This window comes from Physeter macrocephalus, chromosome 13 (genome assembly GCF_002837175.3).
Source record: "Physeter macrocephalus isolate SW-GA chromosome 13, ASM283717v5, whole genome shotgun sequence".
NCBI classification, from domain to species: Eukaryota; Metazoa; Chordata; class Mammalia; order Artiodactyla; family Physeteridae; genus Physeter; species Physeter macrocephalus.
This window is the reverse complement of record NC_041226.1, coordinates 82,079,905-82,099,369: the sequence shown is the minus strand read 5'-3', so window position 1 is coordinate 82,099,369 and position 19,465 is coordinate 82,079,905. Positions and strand designations below refer to the sequence as shown.

Below are 19,465 nucleotides of genomic sequence, written 5' to 3'. Positions count from 1 at the left end.
ATGTTTTGCAAGTATGTGCACCTACTAAAAGTTTTAAAAAATGTTTGTTGAAGTCTAATTTATGGATTGTTTTCTTTTAAAATTCATGCTTATTATGATCTCAGAAGTCTTCGACTTAACCAACCCACGACACAAAGATTTTGTCCCATGTTTTCTTCTTGTAGTTTTATAGTTAGCCTGTACATGTGGGTCTCTGATCCACTTTGAGTGTGTGTGTGAGTGTGTGTGTGAGTGTGTGTGTGTGTTGTCGGGCAGCTCACTTTTTTGCCTGTGCATTTCCAGCTATTCCAGCACCATTGGATGCATTGACTTTTCTTTCTTCACTTAACCATTCGAAACTTTGTTGACAGTGACCGTATGGCTGTTTCTAGACTTTCTAGTCTGTTTTATTGATTGATTTTTCTCTATACCAGCACCGCAAAGCTTCAGGACTTCTTTCTGTCTTGCACAGTTATTTTAGCATTCTTCTAGATTCCCCTGATAGAGAAGCAGGTTTACAGAGCTGCCCCTGAAATGCAGAGGGCTGCTGGAGGCCTGTGTGTGGCACTCAGTTGCAGACTGGAGTCAGGTGGCTGGTGGGGTTTGTTGACCCACCAGGCACACGTGTGTGTCCCGTGAACCTCCTCTCCTTCACTCACGTTTCCTTTCCTTGTCTCTCAACCAGGAATCATCAGCCAAGATCAGAATACCCCATGTGGTTTCTGCTGTCGACTGACAAAAGCCTTTGTAGATCCAAGACTAAAAGTTGTTTCGGGTAGAGGCTTCATCTTCACCATTTTGTGTGTAATGTGTAGAATGCCTGCCTAAATAATTATTTAAACGGGAGTTTGAATTTTATTTCCTCCTGTGAAGTGTTTAAAATCGCACAAAGGCTACTCAGTTCCTCAGATTGGTGATGATTTCTCGCTGGTGGTTGGCTCCTTCCTGTCTGAGATCTAGGTTCAGACTGTGGCCTGAATTCAGAGTCTTTGGGCACCAAACCTCTCTGTGTTATGGCTTGTTCATTTCCCATCATTGAAATAATGTCGATGACAAGTATTTAAAACTTGGCTCTGAACTCTGGGCATTTGCCCTTTGCTGGTGGTGTTATTATCCTGTGTAAATGCACATTTTCACAGCCTTCCTCAGTGAAGTGCCCTTAGAATGGCAGTTACCCGGGTGGGCCTCCTGGGACTCGTGGACAGGAGCCCCCTCCCTTGATGGGCTCCTCACTTACACACATTCCTCTCCTTGGCGTGTTCAGATTGTGTTGCCCTTTGGTGGGTGATGTACTTCGTAAACCCCCTTCTCACAGGAGGACGCTCTCTGCGGCCCTGCAGCCTTTCCTTGTGGATCCTGCAGCCCAGGTGTCTGAGGCTGGGCTGGTTCCACAGTGACGCTGCACCTCTGGGGCTTCTTTAGCTGTTGTACATCAGCTGGTCTTTCAAAGCTGCCTTTCAGATTTTACTCTTATATTTTTAAAGTAATATTCACAGAACGTATGTGCACGACGTTTTTCTGTGTCCTTGATTATTTGATCAGCTTTTATCTAGCTGGTGTGTTTGTAGAGAAAGGTGTTTCCACATGCCCACCCCTTTGCTTTCCTCGACACGGCTGCCTTCTCCCCAGGGAGGGTGTGTGGAACTGGGAACCAGCAGAAGTGCAGGATGGGGGCCCGGATGCTATGTGTGTTTGTTGTCTGAGTGGCTCGCGAGCGTCCCATGGTGCCTCCCGTGGGTCGTGACGCCCCAGCGCACCGTGTTTGACGTGTGTGCCTTTGAACGCAGGTTCCGAAGCGTACGCATCGTCTTCAGGAAGCGCAGAGCAGATGGCACCCAGCGACGGCACGGGGTACATGGAGGTTTCGCTGGACTCCCTGGATCTCCGAGTCAAGGGCACACTGGCCTCCGATGCAGAAGGTGAGCGCGTGCGTGGCCAGGGCCAGCCGGCGGGGGTGGGGGAGGGTGCGTTTGGTGCCGAGTGGGCAGGACGCGGGGCCAGTGTGCCGTGTCTTTGTGGCGCTCTAGTGAGGCAGCCCCAGTGGTCGGGTGCAGTTGCCCACCAAGGTCAGGAGTCCTGCGAGCCATGCGTGTTTATATGGGGTTCCCAGTGGGAGGTGACCCTGTGCCCTGGCTGCATGCAAGTGGCGTCGTTCTGCACAACGTGGCTTTTTTTATGATCCCTGATTCCAACAGTGTTGGTGGAAATGTGTTGAGCTGGTGGTGCCCCATGGTGGCATATCTGGAGCCGGGCCTTGAAGTCCCTGGCACTGCAGCTCTGGGGGTCCTTGGCTCTGGGGCTGGGGCCACACACTCCTCGCTGTCTGAAAATCTTTACCAGTGGAAATTAATTAATCGCTGTTTGGCTCTTTTGAAAAATTTCTTTGAAATGAAACATGGGGAAAACGTAAAATCCCTGTTACTTACAGCCCATGGATTTTGCTGCTGTCGGGGTTTAACCAGTCATTCTTTAAAGGACAAATAAACAGCTTTTAGCGTTTTGAACACTAGAAGACTTTTGGTTTACTTGTTTAGTTTAGGAAATCACATCTTTAGCTTAAGAAGAAAATTGTAGGCTTGTCTGTCAGAGAAGTAGCCGCTCTTCTTGCTGCACACAGAGCAGAAACCCCTCTCTAGTCATCACCTCATGCCTTCCTTCCCGATGAAGTGACGTCTGTGTTTACTGTTTCTAAACCTGCTCTTAGCTTTGTCTCAGGAAGGTGCCGACTTGGACGCCAGCAGCAAGTAGTGCTCGTTTTACCACATTGCCTGGGGTCAGAGGTGAGAGGGCAGCACAGCAGGGGCACCTGCTGCCCCTATCTGTTGTCTGAGCTGAGCCCTGGAGGGTGAGGGAGGTGGCCTCTGCCTTTAATGTGTACGTTCAGCTTCTTGTAAAAGTAAGGGCCATGCTGGCGGGAGCCCCTTGGAGGAGGAGGAGAGGCTGCGGGGCGCCATGTAAGGTGCTTCCCTGAGGGTGTTCCCTGGATTGACAACCACCGGTGGAGGGACCCGTGGATGTGTCCAGTCACGCAGGGCCTGGGGTGTCAGCACTTTGGAAGGACGAGTCAGGTCCCACAGTTTTGTGTGCATTTAGTGCTAGGGTTCCAGACCCTCTAGGGGGGCAGCTGTGGGACCTGAGGCTGGGCAGGAGGGCAGGGGGCCTGGGGCTCCTTGGAGAAAGGGCCATGTGACCTGGATGGGTGTGGAGGGTGGGGACGGGTCCTGGTTCATGGGGGTCCAGGCGAGCCGGCCTGCCGTGTCTGTGGGGACCCCAGCTTACCCTACACCCCTACTTCGTTGCACAAGAAGGAACATGAAACGCTCCTTCCTTTGGAAGCCGTGGCTAGGTCGAGGGGTCTTTCTGGCTACCGGCCTCTGTCCCCACTGCAAGCCGGCCTAGCCGCGGGCTGCCTTCCTCCTGGTGCTGCCCGCCTTGCCCTGCCCGTAGGTCAGGTCAGGCGGTCATGTGCTGTGCCCAGCACTTTCTTCGTGATCCTGGTTTTCTTCTTTATGTTCCCCAATTCTTTCCTCCTTCCGCCTAATAAGCAGGCTCTTTGCACTGTTGTAGTGGGTGAGGAACGCTCTAGATGATCAGTAGACAAGCTACCTCCACTAACCCTTTCAGGTTGAACTGAACGTTGGTTTCGTGGATGCGATTCTAAAACCAAGTGACGAAGACGAACGCTTTCTGGCTGGGAAGCAAAGTCCTGGGCGGTCTGGCTCCTGGACCTCGGCTCCTGGGCACTGCTCGCGGGCATGTCTGCCTGGGCTGTGTCCGCGCTTGCTTGCCCTGCGGAGGTGGGGTGGGCGGGGCCGAGTGTAGAAAAGCTCTCTGGGCCGTGGCGGTGACACGCATTGTGTGTGACCGCAGGGCTGGCCAACGGTCCCGACGTAGGCGAAACGGACGGCCTTCAGGAGGTGCCCCTCTGCAGCTGCCGGATGGAGACGCCGAAAAGCCGAGAGATCACCACCCTGGCCAACAACCAGTGCATGGCCACGGAGAGCGTGGACCACCAGGTGAGCAGGTTTGCATTCCTGTGCGAGGGGGGCCCCCGCCCAGCAGCACCGGCGCTGCTCAGGAAGAGGGTGCTGTGTGCGCGGCCGGGCAGGAGTGGTGGTTGGGAGCCGACATGGCTGCGGGCACTGCTCCGCTGAGGTCATGCTTTCCCAGAGGCTTTTCTACTTTGCTGTGAACTCGGACGTGGACGGGTGAGAGGCAGAGCTGCAGCTGAGGTTGCTCGCAGCCTCTCCACAGGCCCCGTCACCTTCTTTAGAAGAACCGTCCGTGGTGAAAGCATTACAGTTGACCTTCTGAACCTGCTGCTTGGTGTCTGAGCCGCCAGCACTTGGGTCTGTCCTGCTCTGCTCGCTTGGCTTTGAGCCAGTGTTTAGCACTTGTCTCCTGTAACAGAAGTAACAGTAATTCCTATTATCACGTGACGCCTAGCTGGTGGTCAGACGTCTGTGTTCTCTGCTCTGGTTGAATCCAGGTGGGTTCTGCCCACCCTCCTGCGGCCCCGCCACTGGCCCGGGGCCGGTCATTCCCTTTAGTTCCCGGCCGGCCTTGGTGGGGGCACTGTGAGGTCAAGTTCCTGCCCTCGGTCCATCGTCTGGTGAGAGGTTGCGGGGTGGCGGCTCCACGGTTGTCTTGTTCCGCCTGCAGTGACTCTCCGGTGTCTCTGGAACAGAACTTCCTCACCTGCTGGGGCTGTTTGTGCCCCTGAAGCATGCTTCATCCTGGGTTCACAGCACAGCTAGTGACTTTGTGGTCTCTTTTGCTGCTCTTCCGAGTAATGAGTTGGTGCCTTGACGCCTTCCGGTGCCCCTCCCCCTGCTCCCCAAAGTTCATCTTAGGAACTCACAGTCTTTTCTCTTTTCAACCTGTTACATATAAAATTTTTTGTTGTAAAATTAAATATAAATCCAGAAGACAGTACAAGACAAATGTTCGGCCTAATGAGTCTGTCTAGGGTGGGCACTCTAGTTACCATTTCCCAGGGTCAGGAAATGGGATTGGCCCCAAGTAGCTGCCACCCGGCTTCTGTTTTCTAAATGGTTTCACCAGCCATACAGGTGTCCCTAGATGCTGTTGCCCATTTGTCCTTTCTCTTCCTTTCCCTTTATGTGTGGAGCAGCCGGGCCATTTGACCCCGTGGTCTGAGCAGTGGCTGCCATGCTCACGGGGGCTCCAGCGCCACTGTCTGCAGTTTATACAGAGGTGGACCCGGCTCAGCTGAGGGGAGTTTAGGCCAAGATAAAGGCTCGTGATATCTGGTTGCCACTCTTTCTCTGATGTTGGCAGCTGTTGAGTCTTCATGCCTGTATTTATTAATTCATCAGAGGTTCCAAAACGGTGATGTTGTGTCGCTTACTGCTCATTTATTAGCTGGATGGTTTCATAAAGAGCCTTGTCATCTCGTCTGCTCTTTTGTTACCCAGCAGAACATCTCAGAGGAAGGGCCGCGCTGGTGCTTGAGCCTTTTTCTCTTTATTTCCCAGTCGTTCAGGTAATGAATTTGTTCTCTGTCATCTTCTGAGGTTGGCCAGTTCTTACTTTTAAAATATCATTATGAACTCACGTGTTTAAACAGATTTGACGGGTTCTAATCTTTGTATTGTTGTTGTTGTTATTACTATTACTATTATTATTATTATTGAAGCTTCACCCCCCCCCCCCACCCCTTGGCCTGCAGGACCCTCTTCATATTGGACTCTTTTAGGGGATATGCATGGTCAAAACTATTATAACGATACTAAAAAGTTAAGTGCCTTTTTACTTACTCTTTCACAGAGTGTACAGTGGCATTTTGTACATTTGCAAGACCTGTATAACTCAGGGAATGAGTGATTTTCATGGTGTTACAAAATCATTCACAGTGCAAGACACATGGATGGATTTTAGTGTAACGGTACTAAACTTGTGGACAGTGGATTGAGATTTTTACATTGCAGCAAATCTTTTGAGAAACTACCCCTTGTAGAGTTTTGCTGTGGTGTCAGAGAAGAATGTCCACATTTGTCTGCTCTGAATGCAGAAGCAGATATGAGGTTCATCTGTCTTATTAAACCAGATATTAAAGAGTTTTGTGAACAATATAAAACAATGACATTTCTCATTAACTTTTTTTAAAGTAATTTTTTAATTAAAATACGTTCTTTATGTGATAGGTTTATTGCTGTTTTTATTTTTATTTTATTTTATTTTATTTTTTTGCGGTACGCGGGCCTCTCACTGCTGCGGCCTCTCCCACCGTGGAGCACAGGCTCCGGACGCGCAGGCTCAGCGGCCATGGCTCACGGGCCCAGCCGCTCTGTGGCATGTGGGATCCTCCCGGACCGGGGCACGAACCCGCGTCCCCCTCATCGGCACGCGGACTCTCAACCACTGCACCACCAGGGAAGCCCTATTGCTATTTTTAAATAAATTAATATTTTAAAATTTTCTCTCTTAATTTCTAACATGGTAAATATTGATAGACGTACCCCATTTGGACAAAAGCTCTTTGGGACCTTTGGTAATTTTTAAGGGTATAAAAGAACACTGAACCTGGAGATTTTGAGAACCACTGTTCTCGATCTTCTCTTTTCTTCATTTCTCTTGTCCCTGTCCTGCTCATTTTCAACTCAGCTTTGTCCTGGTGTCCTCGTGCCCCGAACTAGAAGGGGTCCAGGCAGGTTGGGTTTGAGGGTTCCTGGCGGCTGGCCTGCACTGGCCCCAGGTCTTAGGCAGCCCCAGACTTGCTGGGATTGGGCAGGGTCTCTCCCAGGTCGCCTGCTCTTCTCAGCCCCAGGGAGGACCTTTTGGCACCTTGGTCCCCCCACCCTGTCCTTGGGTCCACGAGACACTGCCTTGCTGTGTCCCTCTTCGCCCATCCTCCCCCCTCCTCCTGCCCAGGCACCAGCGTCTAGCAGGCCCACGCATCCTGTGGCCTTTGGTTTTGATTTAAATGTCGTCTCTGGGTTTTGGTTTTGCTGTCTAATTGCTCTGTTTTTTTGTGGGATTCCAGGAAATTCTTAAGCCGCTGCTATTTTCCCCAAAATATTTTTTCTCTTTCGATTCCCAGGTTGCCTCGGCCTTAGCTGGCAGCAGCCCCTCAGAGCTAATAGCTCCTTCGTCCTGTGTCTCCTTCCCATCAGCTTTATTGAGGCATAATTCACACACTCGAGGTCACCTTTCTGAGTGTGTGTCTCTGAGTCACATGAGTGACATGAGTGGCTCAGATCACACGAGTGACACGTGTGACAGATGCACACGATCGTGCCCCCAACACGCTCCTCTGATTTCTGTGCGAGGGAGGGGTGTCGACTCTTCAGCTCGGGCCGTTTTTACGTGACCCCTGTCTTCTTGGGGGTCCACTGTGTCCTTGGGGTTTTGGGGTGTCTGGTGCTGACACAGGACCCCCCACCCCCACCCCCCGCCGGACCTGTGCTGCCTGTATGTTTGGAGGTCTCTCTAGACAGCGTGTCCTGCACAGGGCCTGATAGTCTCCATCTTCCCAGTGGTGTGTTTGGATCATCCCCATTGCACTTAATCAAGGTAGTTGGGTTACAGTCTGACATCTTAATAGTGCTAAGAGTTATGCCATCTCTTCTTCCTTTTTCTTCATTTTCTGCCTCTTGGATTGAATTTTTCCCCCCCCCTCGCTGCGCTGGGTCTTTGTTGTGGCATGCGGGATCTTTTGTTGCGGCACGCGGGCTGCTCTTTAGTTGTGGCTCACAGGCTCCAGAGCGCGTGGGCTTAGCTGCCCCGAGGCACGTGGGATCTTAGTTGCCTGGACAGGGATCGAACTCATGTTCCCTGCATTGGAAGGCGGGTTCTTAACCACTGAGCCACCGGGGAAGTCCCGGGTTGACATTTTTTATGATTCTGGTTTATTCCACTGTTGGCTTTATTTTTTACATATTTTCCTCATGTTTTCAGCAGTTGCTTTGGAGTTTGCAACATGCATCCTTAGTGTATCACGGTCTTGCTTGAATTGATATCGTACCACTTAACAAGTAATGTAAGACTCTTACATGCGTGGGCCCAAATCCTGTCTCCCATCTTTTGTCATACGTTTCGGTTTCATATATGCTATTATTTTTGTACATACTCATCTTTTAGACTGAGTAACCGTAATCGTCTCTTGTTTCCCTTTATTTAAACTGCATCCAGAGCGTTCTTTCTCTGTTCCGATCGGATTTCTCTCTGATACCACAGTCCCTGTGCCTGAGGACCCTGCCCCCGTAACACAAGTCTGCTCGTAATGAATTCTCTTTTGTTTGTTTGAAAAAGTCCTTGTTTTGCTTCCAATTTTGAGAGACACTTTGATGGGCACAGAACTCTGGGCACTTAGAGGCGTCGGTCGGTGTCGCTGTCCGAAAGTCCCGAGGAGAGGCCGCGGCCCTTGCCGCTGTGGTCCTCCGCGCTGACCTTCCTTCTCGCTGAGTGTGCTTGAGCCAGTCAGAGGCCTCCACCTGTGTCCCCTGACGGCCTCGCGGGTCCTGGTGGTGGTGGGGGGCGTCCTGGTGGCTGTTTGTTGCCCCCCACCCGCTGCTGAAGACCCTGAATGTCTGCAACGGGGGCTGCGGGTGGGTCTCAGGCTCCCTCCCCCCAAGCAACCCTTGGCCCCTTTTACTTTTCCTCCTGGGATTTCTCCATGTTCTCAAATACCTGCTTTCTACCCTCCTTTCCTGACCTCTCCTTTGAGGTGTTGTCTGAGGGTCCTTACTGTGGGAGGGGTGCCCCCGCCTCCCCCGCACCGCGGTCTGCATCTGTCTGTCCCTCCCTCCATCGATCGAGGCGGGAGCCGCTTTGCTGTTTTCGTGGAAGCATCCACAGCTGAGCCAGGGGTTTCCTCTCCTGAGCAACCTTTCTTTTTTCTCAGAGTTAGTAATTATCTCGTTTCTCATTGTTTTCTTTGTGCCTGTTACCGATTCCACCCCAAACTGATGGAGTTGCTCACTTTGTAGCGTTTTCGGACACATGGGTCCCTCTCAGCGGGGGGCGCGTTGCCTCAGCAGCTCCTTGAGGGGGGAGGTTCCTGGGGGGGAAGTTCTGGGCCGATCCTCTCCTGTCGCCACGGCTTCACGGGCGCAGTTTCCTCTCACGTCCCGGTCACGTCCCCGTCTGCTTCGGGCCGTCCGCGTCTCGGGAGCCCCGGCCCCCTCTCTGGGTCCTCTCTGCGAAGCCTCCAGCCTTCTCACCTCTTCTCCATTTTCCACATTTTTGACTTTTCGCTTTACTTCAGAAAATTCCCTCCGTCTCCCAGCGCTTCCATGGAAATTTCACTTCTCCCTCCTGTTTCTGGTGCCGAGAGCTTGTTTATGTGCCCTCCCTCGTGGCCTCCTGTTCCAGCCTCAGAACTGCCTGGGCCCCTTTCCTGGGGGCATTGACCCCGTCCCCTCCCCATCTCTGGGCTCCATGGTGTCTCTGAGAATGGGCTCCCTTGAGGAGCAGGCGAGGAGGAAGCTGGGGCTGGGGGTGCGTCGCCCGCACCAGCTGCCAGGAGGCGAGAGTCCTTGTTGGAAGGCGCCAGGGCGAAAGCGGGCGCAGGCGGGCCTCCCGAGTGTTGGTGGGTCCTGCGGATTCTCTACGCTCCCCGCTGCTGGCCGTGCTGCCTGGCGTGTGTCCTGTTCCCTTCGATGCCCCAGCCCCCAGCCCAGGCTCTTCTCCTCATGCGGCCGCCTTGACCCCCTGGTCCGTGAACCGGCGGCACAGCCCCTCATCACGTTGCGGAGGACCCGGCCACCTCTTCTCCATTTTCCACATTTTTGACTTTTCGCTTTACTTCAGAAAATTCCCTCCGTCTCCCAGCGCTTCCATGGAAATTTCACTTCTCCCTCCTGTTTCTGGTGCCGAGAGCTTGTTTATGTGCCCTCCCTCGTGGCCTCCTGTTCCAGCCTCAGAACTGCCTGGGCCCCTTTCCTGGGGGCATTGACCCCGTCCCCTCCCCATCTCTGGGCTCCATGGTGTCTCTGAGAATGGGCTCCCTTGAGGAGCAGGCGAGGAGGAAGCTGGGGCTGGGGGTGCGTCGCCCGCACCAGCTGCCAGGAGGCGAGAGTCCTTGTTGGAAGGCGCCAGGGCGAAAGCGGGCGCAGGCGGGCCTCCCGAGTGTTGGTGGGTCCTGCGGATTCTCTACGCTCCCCGCTGCTGGCCGTGCTGCCTGGCGTGTGTCCTGTTCCCTTCGATGCCCCAGCCCCCAGCCCAGGCTCTTCTCCTCATGCGGCCGCCTTGACCCCCTGGTCCGTGAACCGGCGGCACAGCCCCTCATCACGTTGCAGAGGACCCGGCCGCCTTCCTGCTTTGATTTCCTGACCCCCCCCCCCCCCACCTCCCGCCCTGTGGCATGGCAGCGGCTGACCCGGTCTCGTCTGATTGCAGCTGGGCAGGTGCACGAACAGCGTGGTCAAGCATGAGCTGATGCGCCCGTCCAGCAAGGCGCCACTCCTGGTGCTGTGTGAAGACCACCGGGGCCGGATGGTGAAGCACCAGTGCTGTCCCGGCTGCGGCTACTTCTGCACCGCCGTGAGTTCCCGGCCCCTCTCCTGCCCTTGGCCTCCGGGGGCACCTGGGCCCCCGGCTCCCTTCCTGCCGCTCACGTGTCTACCTGGGCAGGGCCGCCTGGCCCTCCACTGCGTCCTGCTCGCCAGTGCCTCCGGGGTCTTCTCCATCAATGACTTCATCCACAGACGCTCACGTGGCTCACATGGCCCTAACTTGGTCTCCGTGTGGCCCTTTGTGCTCCTGGGCCCAGAGCCTCTCCCCCAGGGGCTTCTCTGGACGCCACGCCTGTGTGCCCTCCCCATCCTCATCATCCTTTTCTGCTTCTGCTGAGAAGAGGTTCCCGGGGAGAGTGCTGCTCTGGGTGCTCCTCACCCCAGCACCTGGCCTGAGGTCGGGTTGCCCGAAGGGCGTGGTGTCTGGCGCTCTCTGCCAGGGGCTGTTGGCGGCACCGCCCTCCTCGGGCTTTTGCTTCTGGGATTCTCTTCCCGGGTGTGTCTTCCGTGGGTCCGTCTTTGGACTTATATGCAGCCCATCCCCTGGTCAGAGCAGCTGGAGAGCAAGGCCTCGGGGCGTGGGGATGGGGATTTTCTCTCCTTCAAATAGCATGTGTGTGGACATGCCTTGGGAGGGGCCCCGGTGGACGCAGGGCATCATTTCTCCTCACCCGGAGAGGGGCTGGGAGCCCCCCGGGCTCTGGCTTCCTGCCCCCACACAGCGCTCAATTCTGGGCTTTGCTTGCTCTTCTGCGTATTAGCCCCAATTAAAAGAATGATTTCTCGCCTTCCTGTTTTTAGGGTAATTTTATGGAATGTCAGCCCGAGAGCAGCATCTCTCACCGTTTCCACAAAGCCTGTGCCTCTCGAGTCAATAATGCCAGTTACTGTCCCCACTGTGGGGAGGAGACCTCCAAGGCCAAAGAGGTGACTATCGCAAAAGCAGACACGACCTCCACCGTGACGCTGGCCCCCGGGCAGGAGAAGAGCTCCACAGTGGAGGGCAGGGCCGACACCACCACAGGCAGGTATGGCGTCCCCTGAGCCCTCAGAGTTCACCTGACAGTGCCCGTCTTTAATTGTTGCTGACGTCTTCCGACTTGCCAGACGTCTCCCAGCTGGCTCACGCTCGCTGTGATTTCTGACACGTGAGGCTGTGAGGCATGCTGACTTTCGTTTGCTCACTGCCAGTGTGCACATGTCTCTTCTGCACTCAGTGTAGTTGTACATTTCTTTGCCTGTTTTGTTTTTTTTTTTAAATGAATTTATTTATTTATTTTTGGCTGCGTTGGGTCTTCGTTGCTGCGCGTGGGCTTTCTCTAGTTGTGGTGAGCGGGGGCTACTCTTCGTTACGGTGCGTGGGCTTCTCATTGGCGGTGGCTTCTCTTGTTGCGGAGCACGGGCTCTAGGAACGCGGGCTTCAGTAGCTGTGGCACACGGGCTCTAGAGCACAGGCTCAGTAGTTGTGGCGCACAGGCTTAGTTGCTCCGTGGCATGTGGGATCTTCCTGGACCAGGGCTTGAACCCGTGTCCCCTACGTTGGCAGGCGGATTCTTCACCGCTGCGCCACCAGGGAAGCCCTCTTTGCCTGTTTTTGAACCAGTATCACACCGTGCTAATTGATGTGGTATCACCGTATTTTCGGTTGAAGCACAGTACTCCCATAGGTAGCTGTCAGTATACACCTGAAACATCAGTCCCTGTGCATACTTGTCCCTACCCACGTGTCCCTGTGCGTGCCTGTCCCTACACATCTGTACCTGTGTGTACCTGTCCCTAAACATCTGTACCTGTGTGTAGTGTATGATGTGAAATATTTTTGGCTGCGTTGGGTCTTCGTTGCTGCGCGTGGGCTTTCTCTAGTTGTGGTGAGCGGGGGCTACTCTTCGTTACGGTGCGTGGGCTTCTCATTGGCGGTGGCTTCTCTTGTTGCGGAGCACGGGCTCTAGGAACGCGGGCTTCAGTAGCTGTGGCACACGGGCTCTAGAGCACAGGCTCAGTAGTTGTGGCGCACAGGCTTAGTTGCTCCGTGGCATGTGGGATCTTCCTGGACCAGGGCTTGAACCCGTGTCCCCTACGTTGGCAGGCGGATTCTTCACCGCTGCGCCACCAGGGAAGCCCTCTTTGCCTGTTTTTGAACCAGTATCACACCGTGCTAATTGATGTGGTATCACCGTATTTTCGGTTGAAGCACAGTACTCCCATAGGTAGCTGTCAGTATACACCTGAAACATCAGTCCCTGTGCATACTTGTCCCTACCCACGTGTCCCTGTGCGTGCCTGTCCCTACACATCTGTACCTGTGTGTACCTGTCCCTAAACATCTGCACCTGTGTGTAGTGTATGATATGAAACATTAGTGTCAGCTGCTGTAACATCTGTACTTGTGCGTGCCTGTCCCTACCCATCTGTACCTGTGTGTACCTGTCCCTAAACATCTGTACCTGTGTGTAGTGTATGATGTGAAACATTAGTGTCAGCTGCTGTAGTCTGCTCTTCCTGCGTCCTTACTGCATCATGTTTTGGAGGCCCTAGCTGAACACAGAAGAAACAGTCTTTAAAAGAGAAGGATTGATATCGGAAACATATAATTTTCTTCTCAAAAGTATTCAGTAGAAATAGCTAAAGAACTCATAAAGCTAAATGGAGTCAGTCAGCCAGAGGATCAGGTAAGAAAAGGTGTCAGAAGCCTTGTCCCCACCAGTGTGTCCAGCTAGAAGCCAGGGTGATGGAGAGAGAGCCTTTCAAAACAGCAACAAAACCCGTAACCTACCTAGGAAAAAGCAAGCGATACCACACTGATAAAAAAGGAAACTATAAAACTTCACTGAAGGTCATTTAAGAGACTCGAATTGTAGACATTCAAAACTGAATATTGGAATGGTGTCGACTCCTTCATATTATTCTGTATTAATCGTATTAATCTATAAATTTAATGATTTTTTGAGTCAAAATTCCAAGGTGTCCCTTGCGTTGGGAGGGCAGTGGACTTTAGATTCAACCTGAAGTTCATTCGCTAAAGCATATTTGAACATTTGGCCAAAAGTCCTGGGAAAGCCGCCCTCACTTCTGAATGCCCTTTTTCTCTGGGATTTGATTCTGAGTCTGGGCTGTTCCCTCCAGGGGCTGAGCAGACAGATGGTCAGTGAGCCTGAGGCCATTTTCACTCTCAGAAGAGCAGCGCAGTTGGAGGGTCCGAGTGAATCATGTTTTGTGTTTTCATTGGTTTCCACAAGAAGGGAGAGTTCCAGGTTTCTAAAACTCAGAATTCCACTTATTTCTTCCTCTCCGAAGCACTGCTGGACCCCCGCTCTCAGAGGATGACAAGCCGCAGAGCACAGCCCCCCAGGTGCCTGAGGCCTTCGACCCCATGGGGCCGGCCGGGCTGGGGAAGCCAGCACCCGGCCTCTCCCAGGGACCCGGGAAGGAAACCCTGGAGAGCGCGCTCATCGCCCTGGACTCGGAGAAGTAAGGCCTGGCCCAGCCGTGCCCTGGCTTGGCGCTCCCTTCCTGCAGACTCCTCCCCTCCGTGTCCTCCTGCATGAGTCAGCCGCCAGCACTTCCGCGCGCGTCCTTGTCCCCCTGTGGCGTCCGGTACTGGCCACGGCCACACGTCCCAGCTCTCTGCACCCCCAGGGCCATGGCATTCCCAGGAGGTTGCTGAGGCCTTCCTTAGGTCTCCTGTTAACATTGGTCATCAGGACCGTGCACCTTCTTTTCCGTTATTTCGGGAAACGATTGCAGCTTATTGTCCGTTACACTAAGAGCAAAGTGATCCTCTGGAGGCATAGCGAGGACAGTCCTGGAAGGCTCTGGCACACGTTTCCCTGGACACGTTGACCATGGCTCTGACCTCAGGACGTTAGAGCCAGTGCCACTCTGTGGCTCCTCATCTGTGAAAGGAGAGTTTGGAGCAGGTGGCCCCTCGGTTGTCCCTGCGGCTCCCATTACTGCAGCCCGCCTGTGGCTCTGCAGGAGGGCCCGTTGCCCCGACCCATGACCCCACAGGTGTCCACTGGTCATGGAGTTCCACGGTCAGGGCTCCGGCCAGGCCGCGCGGCTCCCTCCCTCAGAGCTTCACCTTCCTGTCTTGCTTCTTGGGAAGTTGTACATGTTGGGACATGTTCCTGAGTCCCCACGGCTTTTTCTCTGTCCGCCTCCAGCCTGGTCTCTGGCCCTGGTCTTATGGTGACTGTCCGGTCCCCTGCCCTACTCACCGGGTCCAGACTCTGTACTGTGAAGAGGGTGGGTATAGCTGGGTGTGACACACTGCCCCCACCACCTCGGGGGTCCCTTGACTTCATGCTATAGAGAAGCGGCTCGCTCTGTGCCCTACACAGAATGCAGAACCTCAGGAACCATTCTCGTGCTGTGGGTGAAGGAGATGCTCACTAATTTTGGTTGTTTTTACTGTGAGATGCCTGGTGTGTGTGGCATCCTTGACCTTGAGGCTGGGCAGGTGGGCCCAACCCAGGCCTTCCCAGCCTGCAGGTGCCGTGCGTGCGTGCGTGCGTGCGTGCGCGCGCGTGTGTGTGTGTGTGTGTGTGTGTGTGTGTGTGTGTGTAGCCTGTGCTCACTGCTGTCTTGTGCTCTCTCCGCAGACCCAAGAAGCTCCGCTTCCACCCGAAGCAGCTGTACTTCTCGGCCCGACAAGGGGAGCTGCAGAAGGTGCTGCTCATGCTGGGTAGGTGGCCGCGTCTGTCAGCGCCTCTCGGTGACTGTCCACCGTGTCCTGCTCTGTCCGCTTTCTCTGGTTGGTGCACACAGGCCCCCTGCTCTTCAGCCCGTTCACTGTGTTTGTGCTCAGTCACGGCAGTGGAAGTATTCTCTAGGAATTCCTCGGTTTTTTTTTTCTGTACGGGTCTTACTTGCGGCACATGGCATCTTTGTTGCATGTGGGCTCTTAGTTGTGGCATGCGGGATTTAGTTCCCTGACCAGGCATCGAACCTGGGCCCCCTGCACTGGGAGTGCAGAGTCTTAACCACTGGACCACCAGGGAAGTCCCAGGAATTCCCCGTTTTTAAACAGGAATTAAGTATGTGATTATTAGATTAAGAAGAGATGTCGAGTCCATGAAAGCAGAGTTGGCCAGCTGGGCTGTTGTGCCGTGTGGATGGAGTTGGTGCCCTCGTGTGCAGGGTGCAGCCCACCTGGCACTTGTGTTTTCAGCGTGTACCTGCCTTTGTGGGTTTTTAACACCTGAAAATGTACTGGTCGGGTCCTTCCCAGCTCCGTCTCCTGCTGAGCAAGGGACAGCACTTTGATTCTGAGCTCACAGCGTAGGCTTGATTTCTCTGGCTTGAAAAGGCTGATTAAGAATCCTTTTACTTTACAGTAAGTCAAGAAAGAAGCTTAATGGTTTGCTCTGGAAAAAAAAAAAGGTTTTATTTTATGTTGACTGAAATGGTGATTTTGATCATTTTCCTCGTGGACCTAGTGCGATGCTGAGTTCGCCTCGCCACTCCGTGGTTGGCCTTGTAGCCCGTCTCCATTCCAGGCTGGGAGCTGTGCTCAGCAACCGCCTTCCCTTTGGGCCTGGCCTGGTGGGTCCTGCTCCCTATGGAGCATCCATCCTGAGGCCCCTCCACCCTCACGCTCAGGCCCGGGCCTGGGGACGGGAAAGACGGGGGAGCCCAGAGTTAGGTGAGGGTGTCTAGGAGGAGCGCAGGTGCTGGGGGTCTCTGACCACAGGCCTGCCTGTTGGTTCCGCCTGGAGCCTTGCCAGCCCTTGCGCCATCCCGGGCTCTGGGGGCTGCACCTGCGATAACTGGCACCTCCTGTTTGTTTGCAGTTGACGGGATCGACCCCAACTTCAAGATGGAGCACCAGAGCAAGCGCTCACCCCTGCATGCTGCGGCGGAGGCCGGCCACGTGGATGTCTGTCACATGCTGGTTCAGGTCAGATGTGGTCTTCTTGGGGCCACCAAAGCAAGACAGCCTGGCCTGGGTCCCGAGAGCCGGGCAGCCCAGTAGTGCCAGAGGCTCCCAGGCCCACTGCCCTGGCTCTGCCCAGTGCCCTCAGCCCCTCCGCTGCTTCTCCTGCCAGTTACGCCGCCTCTGGAGACGACGCACTGCCATTCGGTGTTTGACTTGTTGTTTTAGTTCTAGTTGTTTGGGTTATTAGTGTCACCGACTTCCTGGCGTGGGAGGGTTTAGCCCAGGCGTGCGCACATGCCTCCTCCTACCCCCTGCCCTGCACCGAGGGCTTGCGTTCTGTGGTTGTGTAAATGTGTCCTGGACCCCCCACCCCCACCCCCAATCCACCCCGAGCAGACAGACTGGCCCTGTGTCATCTGGGAAGCACGTCGCCCACTCTCGGTGCCACTGCTCTGGGACATCCCTCCCCTGGCCCGTGTTGAGGCCCGTTTCCTGGAGGCCACCTTTAAGCCAGGTGTTCATCTCTGGACCCTTCAGGAAATTTCCTTTCACCCACAGGTCTGGAGTTTCCCCACAGCCCAGGTTCAGGTCTGGGAGATTTTCTGCCTGGGCTCCAGGTCCCTCCTCAAGCGCCTGTGATTACCTGCTGAGCTTCTGGACTCGCGCTCTACGTGACCCTCGGCTCCTCTCGGGGTCTCGCCTGGGCTGCCACGTTTTTCTGTAGCCTCTGGGTCTTCCCACGGTGTTTGGAAGCTTTATACTGGTCTGTTCATTCTGGTCTTTCTTATTTCAGGTTTCCCTCAAATGCCTGGTGGATCCTGATTGTTTGTAAAGGAAGGGGCTCAAATGCCGGTGGTGGGCTCTTGGCTGGGGCCCGTCAGCTGGAGGTTTTCGTGTCGGGTGGGCTTCGGGATGGCTCTGTGTCTGGAGAGGACCGTCCTCTGGGCATCTCTTTTGGGGCCCTGGGCGACACCCCCCTCCGCTAGGTCTCTTGTCTAGTCACAGCTGCTCTGTGTCACCGTCGGCCTGGAGTGTCTGCTTCATCCGCTTCTCACCTGTGCTGTGTGCACAGACTAAGATGTAATTGTGTTAAGTGTGGAGCCTGCTTTTTGCACCGGTGTTGTACAGTGGGGTTACCTGTTGGTTTAGATTTCTAACACCCGAGACCCATTTGTCAGACCCCTCACAACTTTGGCTCATGCCAGAGGCTCCGTTTGGACAGATCTCTTTAAGTAGCATGTAGCCAGCTTCTAGAAAGCTCTGTCTGACAGCCTTGGTATTTTAATAGGAATCTTCAATCTACTTAGGCTTACTGTAGCTTCTGACATTTAAAATTTATTTCTAATTTCTTATATTGTAGTTTTGATTCTCAGCCTCTTAAAACAGATCTTTCTTTTTTTTTTTTTCCTCTCCTTTGCTGCCTTCTTTTGGGTTGACTTTTGTTTTGTCTCATTTCCTTTCTCTTTATTTGCTTGGAAGTTATAGTCTTTGCTTTCTTGCCTCCAGAGGTCACTCTGTGATTCTAACAAGTGGCCGTTGCTTGCTCAGTCTTGAGACAGAGGGAGAAGGAGGAGGAAGAAGAGGAGGAGGGGGGAACAATTGATGGTCTTCTGACTTTATTCTTCCTTTGGAAAAGGTAGTTTCACACTCCTTTGAAAGAATCTATTCCCCCCACCCCCCAACTTTTTTTTTTTTTAACATAAAAACGTGTGTGAGATACATACAGAAAAATCATTGAAACGTAAACGTCTTGGTTAATGAGTGGTTCTAAAGGGACCCGGCCTGATCTCCTTGCCCCCCAGAAGCACCATGTGTCCCTCCCCCGTGGCAGCTCTCCTGGTCTGTGTTGTGACGATCAGGTGTGCGTGTTTCTGTGCGCTCACAGTCTCACAGAGATCCTCAACCCCATGGCTCAGCTCTGTCCACTTCTAAACCTCACACAGTGTGAATTCTTTGTCTGCCTCTTTCATTCAAAGAGCAAAAGCCTAAGAGTCATTCACTGATCCGCTGCCCCATTTCCTGCTTCTGCCTACTGGCTGTGATAGTGATAGTGGAAGACTGTCCGGGGCAAAGAACGCAGGAGCTCTGTGTTCTGTTTTGCAGCTTATTGTGAGTTGTAAACTATTGCAGAATAAAACATTATGTATGTTGGAAAAAACCAGTGCTTTATACATCAGCGATCTTTATGACTCTGTACTGTCTGCCCGGAGCCCGGAGGCGTGACCGTCTGATACCACTTCAGATTAGATTGTCAGCCTGGTGGTTCATTTGGTGACCCAGGCTGCAGACTCCCCGATTTGGGGGCTGTGCTCTTGTGTCCTTTTCTCCCCTAGAAGCCATCCAGTGTGGGACGGATTTCCTCTACTTTGCCCTGAATCCAAGGGTATTGTTTCTCGGAGGCGCAGCTTTGGTGGGTGCCCACCTCACGTGCCCTCCTCTGGCTGGGCTCTGGCCCCGGCCCCAGGCAGCAGGCGCCCTCGCTCACGCTTGGGGCCAGTGGAGGGGCACCTGTGAGGAGCGGTTTGGGTGTTTCCCGGCCCGTTTAGTTTCCCTGCCGAGGTCTCGCTGGGAACAGCTCCATCCAGGCAACTGCAGCACAGCGGCCCTGCCACAGGTGGACACTTAATCTAAATAACAACACTAAACGAAACCCTAGCAGGACGCATTCTGGGGCGCTCGAGTGCACGTCCGGTGTGCGGGGGCACGAGGTCAGGGGCAGCTGTGCTGCTCGCTGCCCCTGGCACCCTCCGGTACCCTGGGCCAGCCCCAACCTGTGGCCGGCACCGGGCACGCCCGTGGTCAGAGTGACCTGCCGCGCGGCTCCGCGGGCCCGGGCCCGGGTGTGTCCCCGCTTGTGGTCACTGCTTTGACTTCTCCTGCCTGGGCCTCCGTCCGCTCCCCCGCTCTGTCGCTGTCCTGTCCCTCCGTGTCAGTGTTGGCTTGCATCTGGGGTCCGTCTCGCCTGCTTTGCTTTTGCCTGCTCTGCAGGCCGGGAGCCCAGGAGGCATCTTCTAATAGGAAAAGTTGCATTTTCTAGCAGTCATGGGCCCAGAGGGGAGGGACAGAGCGACGACTGCTGCCCTGCCCCCTGGGAGCCCAGGACGTGCCGTGGGCTGTGCTCGCCCCGCAC

The 19,465-nt window shown here is 54.3% G+C and overlaps 1 protein-coding gene across 12 annotated transcripts in view; it reads left to right on the top strand.

Moving 5' to 3' along the window:
- Positions 1-19,465, top strand: part of EHMT1 (euchromatic histone lysine methyltransferase 1) — a 151,736-nt gene that overhangs the window by 101,350 nt on the left and 30,921 nt on the right. For 11 of the 12 annotated variants that reach the window (XR_008618973.1, XR_008618972.1, XM_024126084.3 and 8 more), the window contains exons 9-15: positions 1,767-1,898; positions 3,850-3,995; positions 10,342-10,485; positions 11,259-11,485; positions 13,752-13,925; positions 15,059-15,141; positions 16,250-16,356. Coding sequence is in view for 10 of the 12 variants with exons in the window: in XM_024126084.3 (XP_023981852.1) it covers positions 1,767-1,898; positions 3,850-3,995; positions 10,342-10,485; positions 11,259-11,485; positions 13,752-13,925; positions 15,059-15,141; positions 16,250-16,356 (1,013 nt within the window). In the remaining 2 variants the exon portion in view is untranslated. Of the gene's footprint in view, positions 1-1,766; positions 1,899-3,849; positions 3,996-10,341; positions 10,486-11,258; positions 11,486-13,751; positions 13,926-15,058; positions 15,142-16,249; positions 16,357-16,893; positions 17,969-19,465 lie in introns of those variants that run through there. The other variant, XM_055089361.1, reaches the window with a different exon arrangement.